The sequence below is a fragment of the Coregonus clupeaformis genome, chromosome 6, assembly GCF_020615455.1.
Source record: "Coregonus clupeaformis isolate EN_2021a chromosome 6, ASM2061545v1, whole genome shotgun sequence".
Classification (NCBI taxonomy): Eukaryota; Metazoa; Chordata; class Actinopteri; order Salmoniformes; family Salmonidae; genus Coregonus; species Coregonus clupeaformis.
This window is the reverse complement of record NC_059197.1, coordinates 46553553-46571373: the sequence shown is the minus strand read 5'-3', so window position 1 is coordinate 46571373 and position 17821 is coordinate 46553553. Positions and strand designations below refer to the sequence as shown.

At 44.7% G+C, this 17821-nt stretch overlaps 1 protein-coding gene across 2 annotated transcripts in view; it reads left to right on the top strand.

Annotated features, from left to right (window-relative positions):
• LOC121567476 (ankyrin repeat domain-containing protein 13B-like) overlaps positions 1 to 17821 on the top strand; it is a 38471-nt gene that overhangs the window by 16199 nt on the left and 4451 nt on the right. The window contains exons 2-12 of one of the 2 annotated variants that reach the window (XM_041877542.2): positions 2821 to 2956; positions 3851 to 3975; positions 9259 to 9304; positions 9603 to 9746; positions 11462 to 11678; positions 12402 to 12468; positions 14224 to 14305; positions 15063 to 15127; positions 15512 to 15648; positions 16495 to 16652; positions 17572 to 17754. In XM_041877542.2, coding sequence (XP_041733476.1) covers positions 2821 to 2956; positions 3851 to 3975; positions 9259 to 9304; positions 9603 to 9746; positions 11462 to 11678; positions 12402 to 12468; positions 14224 to 14305; positions 15063 to 15127; positions 15512 to 15648; positions 16495 to 16652; positions 17572 to 17754 — 1360 coding nt within the window. Of the gene's footprint in view, positions 1 to 2820; positions 2957 to 3828; positions 3976 to 9258; positions 9305 to 9602; positions 9747 to 11461; positions 11679 to 12401; positions 12469 to 14223; positions 14306 to 15062; positions 15128 to 15511; positions 15649 to 16494; positions 16653 to 17571; positions 17755 to 17821 lie in introns of both variants that reach the window. The other variant, XM_041877543.2, reaches the window with a different exon arrangement.

The following is a 17821-nucleotide window of genomic DNA, read 5'->3' as shown; positions in this document are numbered from 1 at the left end:
AATGTTTTAAAATTATATTTTAATGTTTAAGGACTCTTGGAAGATTAGTCCAAATGAGGACTAAAAGTCCTAAAATCTCAGACATTTGCAACATTGTTTAAATATTCAAATTCGATCCAGCTTTCACATAGTATGCGTTTCAATGTTAAATGTTAATGTGTGGAATTTCTTTCCTTCTTAATGCGTTTGAGCCAATCAGTTGTGTTGTGACAAGGTAGGGGTGGTATACAAAAGATAGCCCTATTTGGTAAAAGACCAAGTCCATATTATGGCAAGAAAAGCTCAAATAAGCAAAGAGAAACGGCAGTCCATCATTACTTTAAGACATGAAGGTCAGTCAATCCGGAAAATGTCCTCCCAGCCAGGTGAAATCGCGCATCATTAGCTCATTGTTATGGATGTATCCAAATAAATGTCACTAGAAAACAGCTTAAACAAATGCAAATGCGGCTACTTTGTTGTTATTCTGGCTGCACTGTTTGATGTGACTGTAAGTTAGCCGTAGTTGGCTAGCTAGCAAGTAAGGGTATGTAAGTAAGACTTAACAACTGGGTCGCGTCTCTGGCAACTGAACCGATATAACGAACGACCAGCCGGCTTGGGTAGCAACGCTAGATTTGTGTCGGGACGATATCTTGTGGAAGGATGAAATAGTATGGATAAATTAATCAAAATAACGTTTTTAATGAAAATATGTAAATCATTATTTGAATATGTTGGTAACCCGTTGTATAAAAGTGGTAATGCCCTTGAATCCGGTGTTTGGAGGATATATTGGCACGGTTTTCCGGCTCGAGAAGAAACACCGGCTTCTCGGGCATTATCACTTAAATATTGTAGCGAATGATGACAGTGCAACGCCCCTTGTGGCTTTTGAACCCGTTCCTCCCAGCCAGTAGGCAATCTTGCTAACCACTGTTCTAACACAATTGGATAAGTTGTAATTAGTCAACAATTGTAAAAATATTCCCCCTCAAATCATCAGAATACTACCACAATCTTTTGCTGCTCTGCTCTTACTGTTGATGTACTTTTCACTGTTATCTGCCAGTTTCACTCCCTTTCTTAATCCCTTTTCCCTTCCTTCCTTCCTTCCTTCCTTCCTTCCTTCCATCCATCCATCCATCCATCCATCCATCCATCCATCCATCCATCCATCCATCCATCCATCCATCCATCCATCCATCCATTCTCTCTCTCTCTCTCTCTCTCTCTCTCTCTCTCTCTCTCTTTCTCTCTCTCTCTCTCTCTTTTTTTTTCTTTCTCTCTCTCTCTCTTTCCTCAGTGTCATCCCCAGGGCCACTTGGAGGGCCCTACAAAGCCACTCTGACATCAATCAATCACTCACTACCCATTATTCACTATCCACAGCCTACTCCACCACCACCCTCTCTATCTCACAGAGCAGCTGCCGCCACTCAACCAGCCCTGTCAGCTCCAACGCATAGCACACCTTCCTCCTCCTTCTCCCTCTCTCCCGCCTCTTCTTGTCATGCCTTGGTTGCTATAGCGATACACCTCTATTCCCTCCACACCCCGTCCTTCACCTCCGACAGTGCCTGTGTGGATTCCTCCTCCCGTTTTTCCGCCGTTCCATTCCTCCTCTCCTCTCCGGCGTCCCCATACCCTCTCTTTGGAATTAGGAGCCCCAGTTGTTACTTGCGATCAAGCGGTGGCGTCACTAACTCTAACACTGGGCTTGCTAATTACAGAGCAGGGCGTGGCCCCCAGGGAGGCCCCTGGAGAGAGAGGGAGAGCAGCAGGGGAGGTGAGGAGGCTCCACGTGGGAGGAGGGAGGCTGCTCCTGGTGAAAAACAACCCAGCATCATCCCTCTGATGTACTGTACAACACACTCCACAATAACACACTCCAAAGTACACTCAACACACCAACACCAACCGTCGGGGCTGCACTGACCTGCACTGGGGCACACGTGAACCAAAACGCAAGCCCTCACACAACACAACACAACACTGTGTGTTGAAACATTTCCAATGCAAATATGAATAGACACAAAGCTCGAATGGAAGTGTACCATAAAGCAATTGCGCTTATTCACTGTTACAACCGCTCCTCCCCTCACAACAGCAAGCTCCATCCATCCATTTCCATGCGTTGTCATTTCGTCAATACATTTTCCACATCCACCAGTAAGGCAGATTCTGATTCCAAAATGTCACCCTATTCCCTTTATATTGCACTACTTTTGACCAGGGCCCCCACAGGGGGTCTAAAGTAGAGCACTATAGAGGGAATAATGTGCCATTTGGGACGCAACCCCAGCCTCCCTCATTAGGATGACAGCATGTGGTTGGTTTATTCTTGACCTTGGATCCTGCCAGGTGCTCTAATGAACTTTGTTTAATCACAAGCCAGAGACCCGATTTATAGACATAGACACTTGCGGATTTAGACCAACTAGACTGCAGAGCAGAGAGACTACATCAAACACACTGCAGTAGGCTACTAGACTGATATAGCTACTGTATCAAAACTGAGGCAGGAAGAGGCTGAGACAGAGAGAGAGAGAGAGAGAGAGAGAGAGAGAGAGAGATCAACTCTAGAGAATGACAGAGACGTTACATCTAGACACTTATAGTGTAACTCACTATATAAAGCCGACCCATCTAGAACACTGGCACTCCGGTCATGTGAGGATGTGATAGCTCAATTATCACCTGTCTCTTCTCCTTACATCACTCTCTCCTCCACACTTCCTCCACCCTCTCTCTCTCTATTTTTCTCTCTCTCCTTGCCAGATGAGCCCTGCACGCCATGCCATACAATGACCCCAATTCTCTCCTCTTCTCCCCCCTCAGGTGGATGTGGAGACCCTGGACCCCCGGGGTCGGACCCCCCTCCACCTGGCTGTCACTCTGGGTCACCTGGACTGTGCCCGCCTGCTCCTCCAACATGGTGCTGACGTCAGCAAGGAGAACCGCAACGGATGGACGGGTGAGACAGGGAGGGGTAGTAATAGTACAGTGGTGTAGTAGCAGTAGGAGTAGTAGGAGTAGTAGTAGTAATAATAGTAGTAGGAGTAGGAGTAGTAGCAGTAGGAGGAGTAGGAGTAGGAGTGGTAGTAGTAGGAGTAGTAGCAGTAGGAGTAGGAGTAGGAGTAGTAGGAGTAGGAGTAGTAGTAATAGTACAGTGGTGTAGTAGCAGTAGGAGTAGTATGAGTAGTAGTAGTAGTAATAATAGTAGTAGTAGTAGGAGTAGGAGTAGTAGCAGTAGGAGGAGTAGGAGTAGGAGTAGTAGTAGGAGTAGTAGTAGTAGGAGTAGGAGTAGTAACAGTAGGAGTAGTAGGAGTAGGAGTAGTAGTAATAATAGGAGTAGTAGTAGGAGTAGTAATAATAGTAGGAGTAGTAGGAGTAGTAGTATTAGTAGTAATAATAGTAGGAGTAGTAGGAGTAGTAGTAGTAGGAGTAGTAGTAGTAGTAGTAGTAATAGTAGTAGTAGGAGTAATAATAGTAGTAGTAGGAGTAGTAGTAGTAGGAGTAGCAGTAGTAGTAGTAGTAGGAGTAGTAATAGCAGTAATACTAGTAGTGGTCCTCTGTAGCTCAGCTGGTAGAGCACGGCGCTTGTAATGCCAAGGTAGTGGGTTCGATCCCCGGGACCACCCATACACAAAAAAAAAATGTATGCACGCATTACTGTAAGTCGCGCATTACTACCACGCTCAAAGTCTCTTAGCTCACTAGTTTTGCCCATTCTAATCTTCAATCGAACAGTAACTGGCTGTCTGCAAGCCACGGCCACGTGACTCACTGTCTGTAGTTGCGAACCATTAACTGGCCTCTGAGTGTGTGTCTATATGTAAGGTGAAGATTGTCTTTCCGTCTCACATAGTGCTCCAGGAGGCAGTCAGCACACGAGACCCAGAGCTGGTGCGCCTAGTTCTGCATTACCGTGACTACCAGCGGACCAGTAAGAGACTGGCGGGAATCCCTGTCCTCCTGGAGAGACTGCACCAGGTGAGAGGCACTGACACCGAACACAAGTACAGAGCACAACAGCAACTTCAGACTACAGACATTTAGGAAACACTTGTAGATATATTTTGTGTTAGCACTTATCTTATTGAACCACACTGTAAAAAAAAAAGTAGTTGTTTGAACTAAATATTATTAAGTAACAGCTTTTTTTTTTTGTTTACTCAACATTTCGGTTAAAGTCATACCCAGACCTTAATATTTTTAGTTGGCCCAAACTTAGCTCCAACATGAGAAAATGTAGGCCAACATTTTTTAAATGATGTGTTTGCTCAAGTTGTCTCATATGTTCATTCAACTAGAAATCATTATTTGTGCATCTTACCTAAAAAAAGGCTGTGGAACTAGTTACACGCACACAGTGCTTTCAACATACATTATTTTCAATTTACATATTTGACACACATTGACATTGTGCATGTTCATTTATACAGTAATTCATATTCAACATTTCCTCACCTGGGATTTGAACTCACAGCCTCTTGATTCACAACATTCCTGCTACGCCACCACGTCTGTGTCAATAACTGATTTCACCTGTGTTGCTACAGAGCAAAGTACATCTCAGCTCTATTAAAAGTACACTCAAGAAAAACTATTTTATTTATCATAATGATTATGGAGTAACATTAAAACAGAGTAATATGCCCCACCAACATTAGACAACTATACAGATTTATTTTTTGCTTAAAAAGTCAATCAAATCAATGATGAGAGAATAGTCAGATTAACTGATACTTGACACAGACATGGTGGCGTAGCAGGAAGATCGGAATGCCATGAACCAAGAGGTTGTGAGTTCAAATCCCAGGTGAGGACATGTTAAATAAGTTGAGCGAACACATCATTTTAAATAAAAATAATTCTCATGTTTGGGCCAACATTTTTTATTTTTCAGATAACACTTGGACAGAAAAGTTGAGTAAACAAATAAAAAAAGGCTTACTTAATAATTAGTTGAAACAATCTAGATTTGTGGGTGTATATACAGTGCATTCGGAAAGTATTCAGACCCCTTCACCTTTTCCACATTTTGTTACTTTACAGCCTTATTCTAAAATGGATTAAAACACATGTTTTCCTCATCAATCTACACACAATACCCCATAATAACAAAGCGAAAATATTTGTTTTGAAATTTTAGCAAGTGTATTAAAAATAAAAAACAGAAATACCTTATTTACATAAGTATTCAGACCCTTTGCTATGAGACTCGAAATTGAGCTCAGGTGCATCCTGTTTCCATTGATCATCCTTGAGATATTTCTACAACTTGATTGGAGTCCACCTGTGGTAAATTAAATTGATTGGACATGATTTGGAAAGGCACACACCTGTCTATATAAGGTCCCACAGTTGACAGTGCATGTCAGAGCAAAAACCAAGCAATGAGGTCGAAGGAATTGTCCGTAGAGCACCATGACAGGATTGTGTCGAGGCACAGATCTGGAGAAGGGTACCAAAAAATGTCTGCAGCATTGAAGGTCCCAAGAGAACAGTGGCCTCCATCATTCTTAAATGGAAGAAGTTTGGAACCACCAAGACTCTTCCTAGAGCTGGCCGCCCGGCCAAACTGAGCAATCGGAGGAGAAGGGCCTTGGTCAGGGAGGTGACCAAGAACCCGGTGGTCACTCTGACAGCTCCAGAGTTCCTCTGTGGAGATGGGAGAACCTTCCAGAAGGAAAACCATCTCTGCAGCACTCCACCAATCAAGCCTTTTGGTAGAGTGGCCAGACAGAAGCCACTCCTCAGTAAAAGGCACGACAGCCCGCTTGGAGTTTGCCAAAAGGCACCTAACGGACTCTCAGACCATGAAAAACAAGGTTCTCTGGTCTGATGAAACCAAGATTGAACTCTTTGGCCTGAATGCCAAGCGTCACGTCTGGAGGAAACCTGGCACCATCCCTACAGTGAAGCATGGTGGGGGCAGCATCATGCTGGGACACTAGTCAGGATCGAGGGAAAGATGAACAGAGCAAAGTACAGAGATCTTTGATGAAGATCTGCTCCAGAGCGCTCAGGACCTCAGACTGGGGTAAAGGTTCACCCGATCGAACATCTCTGCTGAACGAGCAAACCTGTTTTTACTTTGTCATGATTGGGTATTGTGTGTAGATTGATCAGAACCCCCACCCCCCCACCCCTCCCAATTTAATCAATTTTAGAATAAGGCTGTAAAGTAACAAAATGTGGAAAAAGTCAAGGGGTCTGAATATTTTCTGAATGCACTGTATGTTTTTTTGTGTGTTTTTTTTTACAGTGCACTAGTTCCCAGCTAGTCTAAGGGGCGGTTCCTGGACACAGATTAAGCCTAGTCCTGGATCTGCGTCCAGTAAACCACCCCTTACTTTTTTCTTTGATTTAATTGACCATTTAAATACACTATTCAGCCACACAACTACTGTTTTACTGTAGCTAGACAGTCATCAAAGTGCAATATCTGCTACCAGATCTCACCTCTCCCTGAGCCACACCCCTCCAATTGTTTATTTTGGGTATTTGGTATTTTATTAGGATCCCCATTAGCTGTTCCGAAAGCAGCAGCTACTCTTCCTGGGGTCCACACAAAACATGAAACATTAATTAACAAGTACAGCTCAAGGACATAACTACATACATTTAAAATGTAAAGAAAACCGCAACACATAGCCTACATATCAATACACACACACACAAAATCTCTAGGTCAAATAGGGGAGAGGCGTTGTGCCATGAGATGTTGCTTTATCAGTTTTTATTTAAACCTCTATATAATACTGTACACTTTCTTGAATTTGTTCTGGATTTGGGGACTGTGAAAAGACCCCTGGTGGCATGTCTGGTGGGGTAAGTGTGTGTGTCAGAGCTGTGTGTAAGTTGACTATGCAAACAATATGGAATTGTCAAAACATTAATGTTTCTTATAAAAATAAGAAGTGATGCAGTCAGTCTCTCCTCAACTCTTAGCCATGAGAGACTGGCATGCATAGTATTAATATTAGCCCTCTGATTACAATGAAGAGCAAGATGTGCCACTCTTTTCTGGGCCAGCTTCAGCTTAACTAGGTCTTTCTTTGCAGCACTTGACTGGACAATAATCAAGATAAAACTAGAAAAAAAACTAGAGCCTGCAGGACTTGCTTTCTGGAGTGTGGTGTCAAAAAACCCTGATCATCTCTTTATTAAGGACAGACCTCTCCCCATCTTTACAACCATTTAATCTATATGATTTGACCATGACAGTTCACAATCTAAGGTAACACCAAGTAATTTAGTTTCCTAAACTTGTTCAACAGATTCAATACTAGATTCAGCTGAGGTCTAGAGCTTACGGAATGATTTGTACCAAATACAATGCTCTTAGTTTTAGAGATGTCCAGAACCAGTTTATTACTGGCCACCCATTCAGAAACTGACTGCAACTCCTTGTTAAGGGCTTGGTGACTTCATTAGCTGTGGTTGCTGACACATATATGGTTGAATCATCAGCATACATGGACACACAGGCTTTGTTTAATGCCAGTGGCAGGTTATTGCTAAAAATAGAAAAGAGTAGAGGGCCTAGAGAGCTGCCCTGCGGTACACCACACGCTACATGTTTGACATTAGAGAGGCTTCCATTAAAGAAAGCCCTCTGAGTTCTATTAGATAGATAGCTCTGAATCCATGATATGGCAGGTAATGTTCAATAATATCAAAGGCTGCACTGAAATCTAATGGTACAGCTCCCACAATCTTCGTATTATCAATTTCTTTCAACCAATCATCGGTAATTTGTGTCATTGCAGTACATGTTGAGTGCCCTTCTCTATAAGCATGCTGAAAGTCTGTTTGTTTACAGAGAAATAGCATTGTATTTGGTCAAACACAATTTTCTCCAACAGTTTGCTACGAGCTGGCAGCAAGCTGATACCTCTGCTGTTAGAACCAGTAAAGGCCGCTTTATGAATGACTTTGGTTTCCCTCCAGGCCTGAGGACAAGCACCTTCCTCTAGACTCATATTAAAGATATGACAGATAGGAGTGGCCATTGAGTCAGCTACCATCTTCAGTAGCTTTCCATCTAAATTGTCATGCCAGGAGGTTTGTAAAAAAATGTAATCCACCTTTCCCACACTAACTTTACAAAATTCAAACTTACAATTATTTAATTTAATTATTTGTTTTTTTATGCATGAATACGATGGCTCACTCTTCGTTGTTGGCATTTCCTGCCTAAGTTTGCCCACTTTGCCAATTAAGTAATCATTAAAATAATTGGCAACATCAAATGGTTTTGTGATGAATAAGCCATTTGATAATATTTTTGTCTTTCTGCCCATAATTTCATTTAAAGTACTCCAAAGTTTTTTTTCAATCTTTCTTTATATCATTGAACTTGGCTTCATAATACAGTTTCTTCTTCTTTTTGTTGAGTTTAGTTACATAATTTCTCAATTTGCAGTAAGTCAGCCAGTCAGATGTGCAGCCAGACTAATTAGCCACTCCTTCTGCCCATCTCTTTCAACCATACAGCTTTTCAATTCCTCATCAATCCATTGAGCTGTAACAATTCTAACAGTCAGTTTCTTAACAGGTGCATGTTTATCAATAATTGGAAGAAGCAATTTCATAAATTCATCAAATGCAGCATTTGGATGCTCCTTATTAATCACATCAGACCAACAAATATTTTTTAACATCGTCCACATAAGAGTCACAGCTAAATCTTTTGTATCATCTCTTATATACTATTTTAGGCCCAGCTTTTGGAACTTTGGCTTTCCTGGATATAGCCACTATATTGTGATCACTGCAGCCAATGTGTACGATACAGCTATAAAATGGATATCCAATGGGTACGGATACAGTTGATAATTGATGTGCACCCCTTTCTTCATCACTCTCTCTTTCTCTCTCTCTCCCAAGTCCAGAACGCTGCAATCCCCCCACTAGTTCTATTATTAATCCCACCTCCTCCATATCTGTCTATGTCTCACCACCAGCCCTGGGATGGGATTGGAACAGCTACAGTACTTTGTTCATGGCCACCCCAACAAAATTACTCTCTTTCTCTCTTTTTTCGTGTGGTGTCTTCCTTTCTCTCTCTCTTGTCCCTGTTCTGTGTGTGTGTGTTGTGTTGTGTGTGTGTGTGGGTGTCTCCCCCCTTCCTCTCTGTCTCTCTGTCTCTCTGTCTCTCTGTCTCTCTGTCTCTCTCTCTCTCTCTCTCTCTCTCTCTCTCTCTCTCTCTCTCTCTCTCTCTCTCTCTCTCTCTCTCTCTCTCTCTCTCTCTCTCTCTCTCCCAAGGCTCAGGACTTTTACGTGGAGATGAAATGGGAGTTTACAAGCTGGGGTAAGACATAATAAGTCATGTTATCTGGCGCTCAGCTTTTTACCTGCATGGGATGATGGCTTCCTGCTTGACTGTATATGAGCTTGGTGACAGACTTCCTTTCTCTGTGGGTCTGCATTGTCTCCATAGAAATATAATAATTTGAATGGGTCAAGACCCCCAGATCACGGCAATAAAAAAATGACACTCAAAATGGCCGCCAGTCCCAACCATCACAGGGCCATTGACTAAAATGGGGGTGACCCGTTCTAGGAATTCTATTTATATGATTGTCTATCTCTCTCTCTCTCTTTCCTAGTGCCGCTAGTGTCTCGTATCTGCCCCAGTGACACGTACCGCGTGTGGAAGAGTGGCCAGTGTCTGCGTGTAGACACCACTCTCATGGGCTTTGATCAGATGACCTGGCAGAGAGGAAACCGAAGCTTCATCTTCCGGGGTCAAGGTCAGGGGTCAGGGTCCGGTGTGTGTGTGTGCATGTCCGTGTGTGTTTATGTGTGTGTGTGTGTGCATGTGTGTGTGTGTGTGTTTCTGTGTGTGATAGTGTGTGTGTGTGTGCGTGTGTATGTGTTTGTGTGTGCGATAGTGTGTGTGTTTGTGTGTGTGATAGTGTGTGTGTATGTGTGGTCGAGTCCTCTTTTCTATTGTCACAGGACTTCCTTCCTTCCTTCTTTCCCCCTCTCACTGTCATCATTATGTTAGTCACTGTCTGTCAGATCTCTCCAACTCAGGACTATATCCTGTTTTGATATTACTTCCTCTCACTGTCTTTTATTGACTCCTCCAGCTTTTTAAATCCTCCTCCTCCTCCTCCGTCTTTCTGTTTCACTCCACCTCTGTCTATGTGGCCTTTCTCTTCAATCTCTCTCGACTCTCCTCCTACGTATGTCAGTCTAAACCTCCTCTTCCCTACCTCTATCGCTCTCTCTTTAGTTTAACTGTTCCTCCTTTCTGTCTATCTCTCTCTAACCTGTTTTTCTCTCCATTCCTATCTTTCTGTTTGTCTCTCTCTATCCCATCCATCTTTCTGTTTGTCTCTCTCTAACCCATCCTTCTTTTTGTCCATCTAAATCCATATTTCTTCCTCTGTCTGTTGCTCTCACTAACCCATCCTCCTCCTCTCCCTCTCTCACTAACCCACCCTCCTCCTCTCCCTCTCTCATTAACCCACCCTCCTCCTCTCCCTCTCTCACTAACCCACCCTCCTCCTCTCCCTCTCTCACTAACCCACCCTCCTCCTCTCCCTCTCTCTCTAACCCACCCTCCTCCTCTCCCTCTCTCTCTAACCCACCCTCCTCCTCTCCCTCTCTCTCTAACCCACCCTCCTCCCTCCCTCTCTCTCTAACCCACCCTCCTCTTCTCTCTCTCTCTCTAACCCACCCTCCTCCTCTCCCTCCCTCTCTCACTAACCCACCCTCCTCCTCTCCCTCTCTCATTAACCCACCCTCCTCCTCTCCCTCTCTCATTAACCCACCCTCCTCCTCTCCCTCTCTCATTAACCCACCCTCCTCCTCTCCCTCTCTCACTAACCCACCCTCCTCCTCTCTCTCTCTCACTAACCCACCCTCCTCCTCTCCCTCTCTCACTAACCCACCCTCCTCCTCTCCCTCTCTCATTAACCCACCCTCCTCCTCTCCCTCTCTCATTAACCCACCCTCCTCTCCCTCTCTCACTAACCCACCCTCCTCCTCTCCCTCTCTCACTAACCCACCCTCCTCCTCTCCCTCTCTCTAACCCACCCTCCTCCTCTCCCTCTCTCACTAACCCACCCTCCTCCTCTCCCTCTCTCACTAACCCACCCTCCTCCTCTCCCTCTCTCACTAACACACCCTCCTCCTCTCCCTCTCTCACTAACCCACCCTCCTCTCCCTCTCTCACTAACCCACCCTCCTCCTCTCCCTCTCTCTAACCCACCCCCCTCCTCTCCCTCTAACCCGTCTTTCTCTCTTTCTATCCCTGTCTAAATCCATTTCTGTCCGTTTATCAGTGTCTCTAACCCATCCTACTCTTCCTCTGTCTCTCTAACCCACTCTCTCTCTACCCATCTTTCTCTATGTCTATCTTTCTCTCTAACCCCCCCCACCCTGGCTCTCTCACTCTCATTCTTACTCTCACATTCTCTCTCTCTCTAACTCCTCCTCCTCTCTGTCTATCCATCAGACTCCAGTGCGGTGGTGATGGAGGTGGACCATGACAGACAGCTGGTGTTCTGTGAGACCCTGTGTGTGTCCTCTCTGACGTCTCCCTCCCCGCGGCGGGGCACTACAGGCCTGGGCCTCCTGGGGGCACTACAGCCCAGCGAGGAGCAGGTGGCAGCCCGCCTTTCCGCCCCCGTGGTCACCACCCAGCTAGACACCAAAAACATCACCTTCGAGAGGTGAGAGACAGAGGGAACGAGAGAAGGAGTGTTAGCATTGAGCAGGAGCAGAGATAGGTATGAAAAAGAAAGGGAGTAGAAGCGGAAGAGAGGAAGAGGAGAGGCAGGGAGGGGGTCACTAAGGGCAAGACCAGACACATCTCTCATGCAGGTCAGATTGTATGAAAAAGAAAGGGATGAAAAAGGAGGGAGAGTGAGGGAGGGGGGGTGAGAAGGAGGAGAGTGAGAGAGAGAGAGGGAGGTGAGAAGGAGGGAGAGTGAGAGGGGAGTTGAGAAGGAGGGAGAGTGAGAGAGAGGGAGTTGAGAAGGAGGGAGAGTGAGAGAGAGAGGGGAGTTGAGAAGGAGGGAGCGTGAGAGAGAGAGGGGGAGGTGAGAAGGAGGGAGAGTGAGAGAGAGGGGGAGGTGAGAAGGAGGGAGAGTGAGAGAGAGGGGGAGGTGAGAAGGAGGGAGAGTGAGAGAGAGGGGAGTTGAGAAGGAGGGAGCGTGAGAGAGAGAGGGGGAGGTGAGAAGGAGGGAGAGTGAGAGAGAGGGGGAGGTGAGAAGGAGGGAGAGTGTAATCATCATTTATTGCTTGCTAAGTGTCACCTCTGTCGTTTTGGCAGCGTCAGGGGGATGCTCGACATGCCAATAATCCGTATATGAATATGAACTGAAGGGAGGGAGAACACAACCTCTAAATCAGACATGTTGTTTTGTGTCTGGGTCTGTCTGTCTGTCTGGCAGGAATAAGACTGGCATCCTAGGCTGGCGCAGTGAGAAGACAGAGATGGTGAACGGGTATGAGGCTAAGGTACAGACATGTAGTCATTATCCTTATATCCCTGGCTTTCAAGTTCAAGATGTACAGTATATACAGTGCCTTCAGAAAGTATTCAGACCCCTTGACTTTTTCCATATTTTGTTACGTTACAGCCTTATTCTAAAATTGATTAAATTGTTTTTTCCCTCATCAATCTACACACAAAACCCCATAATGACAAAGCAAAACAGGTTTTTAGAAACTTTTGCTAATTTATTAAAAGGAAAAAATGGAAATATCACAGACCCTTTACTCAGTACTTTGTTGAGGCACCTTAGGCAGCAATTACAGCATCGAGTCTTCTTGGGTATGGCGCTACAAGCATGGCACAACTGTATTTGGGGAGTATCTCCCATTCTTCTCTGCAGATCCGCTCAGGCTCTGTCAGGTTGGATGGGGAGCATCGCTGCACAGCTATTTTCAGGTCTCTCCAGAGATGTTCGATTGGTTTCAAGTCCGGGCTCTGGCTGGGCCACTCAAGGACATTCAGAGACTTGTCCCGAAGCCACTCCTGTGTTGTCTTGGCTGTGTGCTTAGGGTTGTTGTCCTGTTGGATGGTGAACCTTCGCCCCAGTCTGAGGTCCTGAGCGCTCTGGAGCAGGTTTTCATCAAGAATCTCTCTGTACTTTGATCCGTTCATCTTTGCCTCGATCCTGACTAGTCTCCCAGTCCCTGCCTCTGAAAAACATCCCCACAGCATGATGCTGCCACCACCAAAGCCCTTCACCGTAGGGATGGTGCCAGGTTTCCTCCAGACGTGACGCTTGGCATTCAGGCCAAAGAGTTCAATCTTGGTTTCATCAGACCAGAGAATCTTGTTTCTCATGGTCTGAGAGTCTTTTAGGTGCGCCTTTTGCCAAACTCCAAGCGGGCTGTCATGTGCCTTTTACTGAGGAGTGGCTTCCCTCTGGCCACTCTACCATAAAGGCCTGATTGGTGGAGAGCTGTAGAGATGGTTGTCCTTCTGGAAGGTTTTCCCATCTCCACAGAGGAACTCTAGAGCTCTGTCAGAGTGACCATCAGGTTCTTGGCCAAGGCCCTTCTACCCCGATTGCTCAGTTTGGCTGGGCGGCCAGCTCTAGAAAGAGTCTTGGTGGTTCTAAATTTCTTCCATTTAAGAATGATGGAGGCCACTGTGTTCTTGGGGACCTTCAATGCTGCAGACATTTTTTGGTACCCTTCCCCAGATCTGTGCCTCGACACAATCCTGTCTCGAAGCTCTACGGACAATTTCTTCAACCTCATGGCTTGGTTTTTGCTCTGACACGCACTGTCAACTGTGGGACCTTATATAGACAGGCGTGTGCCTTTCCAAATCATGTCCAATCAATTGAATTCACCATAGGTGGACTCCAATCAAGTTGTGGAAACATCTCAAGGATGATCAATGGAAACAGGATGCACCTGTTTCATAGCAATTTGCTTTGTCATTATGGGGTATTGTGTGTAGATAGCTGAGGATCAATTTTAGAATAAGGCTGTAACGGAACAAAGTGTGGAAAAAGTCAAGGGGTCTGAATACTTTCCGAAGGCACTGTAATGTCATCTGTTTCCTGAGTGCTGGTTCTAGAGTAAGGCACTATCAATATACAGATATACATAGACTCAGCAGTGAGCCCACATCCCTACTACACCACTAATCTAAAGCAGTCACAGAATGTGCGTCCCAATTGGTACCTTCTTTCCTATATAGTGCACTACTTAACCAGAGTCTCATAACAATGACACTCTTGTTTTCTCTGTTAGGTGTACGGCGCCTCCAATGTGGAACTGATCACTCGAACCCGAACAGACCATCTCAGTGAGCCACTCAAGGCTAAGCCCAAAGGTGTCTCTTTTTGCTGAAGTTCTACATATTTCTTTAAAAATGCCCTTGCATTACTGGTAATCTTCCACGTCACTTCCACATCTTGGCTTAGATGCAGTAAAGGGCCCAATTTAGAGCTGAGATAAGCGTGCGCAACACAGACTTTGGTGTAAGTCATTCAGTGACATCAATGGGAGAATGGTGCAAAGATTTGAGTTGAGCGCACTGATCTCAAGTCAGGATGCAACCCTAAATAAACTGGAGTATATTCACTAGGAATCAAACGGAAGAAAACGGGCTGAAACGGGGAAGGACTAACCTGAACTTGTCCAATAAGAAACGCTTGTTTTGGTTGCAAAACATTTAGCTATGGTTTGCACTAATAGAGAAGCTCTGATGTTGATAATTGCACAGAAGCCCCAACAAGTGGCCCTAAAGCATTTTCCACAGTCATTTCCTTGGCCAGAGAAGACTATTGTCCTTGCTCTGCTCTGATCACCGGCCCCGTCCCTCTCAAAGCCCTCTCTCCAAGAACCCAACTCCCCAACTCCCCCAGTCCCTGACCCCATTTCCATCCCTCCAATATTGATGAGAGACAGCATTCTTAGGTTAGTGTTGCAGACATAGAAATAATATTAGTAGAATAGACATTCCCACTCCCACTACCAGGTCAACTTTCCTTTTTTTTTTTTACTGTTCTATTAACCCTATTTCTATGGTCATAGACTTGTTCTGAGTTCCTCTCTCGAATGTTCCACTGATGTGACCTTTTCCTCAGGCGGTAAGACGCCCCTGCAGAACTTCCTAGGGATCGCCGAGCAACACATGGGGCCCAACATTGGGGTTAGTGGTCATAGTCATCATTATCCTCATCATTATCATCGTCATCATCATTTATCCAAATCATCATCCTCATCCTCCTCATTGTATAGGGATTTTACCTTATAGTGACAGTGAATCACAAGCCAACATGGCTATCAATATTGATATGAGTAAAGAGTTCCCTGGGCTTCTCTTCTCTCTCAAATATTGGCTTCTGCTGACAAACCTGCTGACAATCGTTATCCCCCTCTCTCTCTCTCTCTCTCTCTCTCTCTCTCTCTCTCTCTCTCTCTCTCTCTCTCTCTCTCTCTCTCTCTCTCTCACTCTGACTCTCTTACTCTATATCGCTCCCTCCCTCTCTCTCTCCTCTCTCCCCGTCCCTCCTCCCTCCCCTTCTCTCAACAGGCCCTAGTGACTCAGATGTCATGTCCTGCCGTGACCAACCCCACAGCCCTGACAGCTGAAGAGTACTTCAATCCCAACCTGCCCCTGGGCACCCGGGATATTGGCCACCCCTGTCAACTCACAACCAAGACTCAGAGGTGACAGCGACAGCCATCACAGCCCTTATAACAACCTCTATGCCTGGGGCCCTTGGCTATAATAGCCCTATCCAGAACCATACAATATGTGTGCATCCCAAATGGCACCCTATTCCTTTTAAAGTGCATTACTTTTGACCAGGACCCAAGTAGTGCATTATATAGGGAAAAGGATGCCATTTTGGATGCACTCTACAGTATATCTGGCCCTGTCAAGTGCTTTGGCTCTGTTCCATGCATGTACATGTTTTCCTTCTGTCCAATCTACAGTATGTATGATGTGTGATCTGGTAAATGACTATGAACCTGGATATCACATCAATAGCCATTTAGAATTCTGCTGGTTATTGGATAGATTGTAACAAGACAACAGTGAGATGGTGTCCCAGCCCGATCACTAGGCTACTAGTGCATTATCTCATCAGTTGAACATAAACATTGATTGGCCTGAACAGAAACCCTACACACCCTACACACACAGTGATTGAGAACAGTTGATTGCAGAGTCAATGGTGATGCTGCTCTTTTGCAACAAATTACAAGACTCAAAATATTCTCTCAGGATTTCATCAATGTAATAGGATGAGATAGAACTAGAGTTCCAGTCTCTCACAGTTTCTGAATATGCCTGCATGACCAAATGCTTTCTGCGGGACATATTACAGCATTGCACTGTGTGTAGTACTTGTGTATACAGGGTGGTGTTCATTAGGCATCTAATAGAATAAAAATGAAACAGGGAGGGACTATTCTTCATTTTACGTTTCCAAACATTTTGCTACGGTGAGCCCTACTGAACAAGAGTCAGGTGTATTGTATAATATACATAGATACATGTTTCCTCAGGTTCAAGGCTAAGCTGTGGCTGTGTGAGACCCATCCTCTGTCCCTGGCGGAGCAGGTTGCGCCCATCATTGACCTCATGGCCATCTCCAATGCCCTCTTCGCCAAACTTAGGGACTTCATTACCCTGCGACTGCCCCCTGGCTTCCCTGTCAAGATCGGTGAGGGAGTAGAGTACACTCTTGTAACCAGATAGTTTGCTCTGCATCCTAGAGACATAGCACATCATGGCAGTGAGAGTGGAGAGAAAGCGAGAGTGGGAGATTATCAAAAGTAGACCAGTGGTGTAAAGTACTTTAGTAAAAATACTTTAAAGTACTACTTAAGTAGTTTTTTGGGGTATCTGTACTTTACTATTTATATTTTTTACAACTTTTGCTTTTACTTCACTACATTTCTAAAGAAAATAATGTACTTTTTACTCCATTCATTTTCCCTGACACCCAAAAGTACTTGTTACATTTTGAATGTTTAGCAGGACAGGAAAGTAGTCCAATTCACACGCTTATCAAAAGGACATCCCTGGTTATCCCTACTGCCTCTGATCTGGCAGACTCGCTAAACACAAATGCTTCATTTCTAAATTATGTCTGAGTGTTGGTGTGTGCCCCTGGCTATCAGTAAATAAATAAAAAACTAGAAAATTGTGCCGTCTGGTTTGCTTAATGTAAGGAATTTGAAATTATTTATACTTTTACTTTTGACACTTAAGGATATTTTAGGAATTACATTTACTTTTGATTCTTAAGTATATTTAAAACCAAATACTTTTAGACTTTTACGCAAGCAGTATTTTACTGGGTGACTTTTACTTTTACTTAAAGCATTTTCTATTAAGGTATCTTTACTTTTATGACAATTGAGTACTTTTTTCCGCCACTTATTTCAGGGGGGACATTCTGGCTACTCCTTACATTCATTCAGATGCTGCCTCAAATATGGTTAAATGGGATTTGCCCAAAATGTGGAATTTTGAGCTCTTAACATGTTTTGAATATTTACATCTATTGCACATTAATTATGACTCCAGTGATAATTGTAAATCCTAAACATCTCTGTCACTTCTCTTTATCTTCTCAGAAATTCCCATCTATCACATCCTGAATGCCCGGATCACCTTTGGGAACCTGAACGGGTGTGAGGAGGGGTCGGTGACGGGGCCGGGCCGGGTGGATGGACAGAAGGACAGCAGCCCCAGGACTGAAACAGACACCCCCTCCCCAGGCAGCGACTCTTCTAGTGTCTCCAGCTCCAGCTCCACGAGTGAGAAACACACACATGGACACACACACACACACACACACTCCATCTTTACTCTACAAATAGGGCC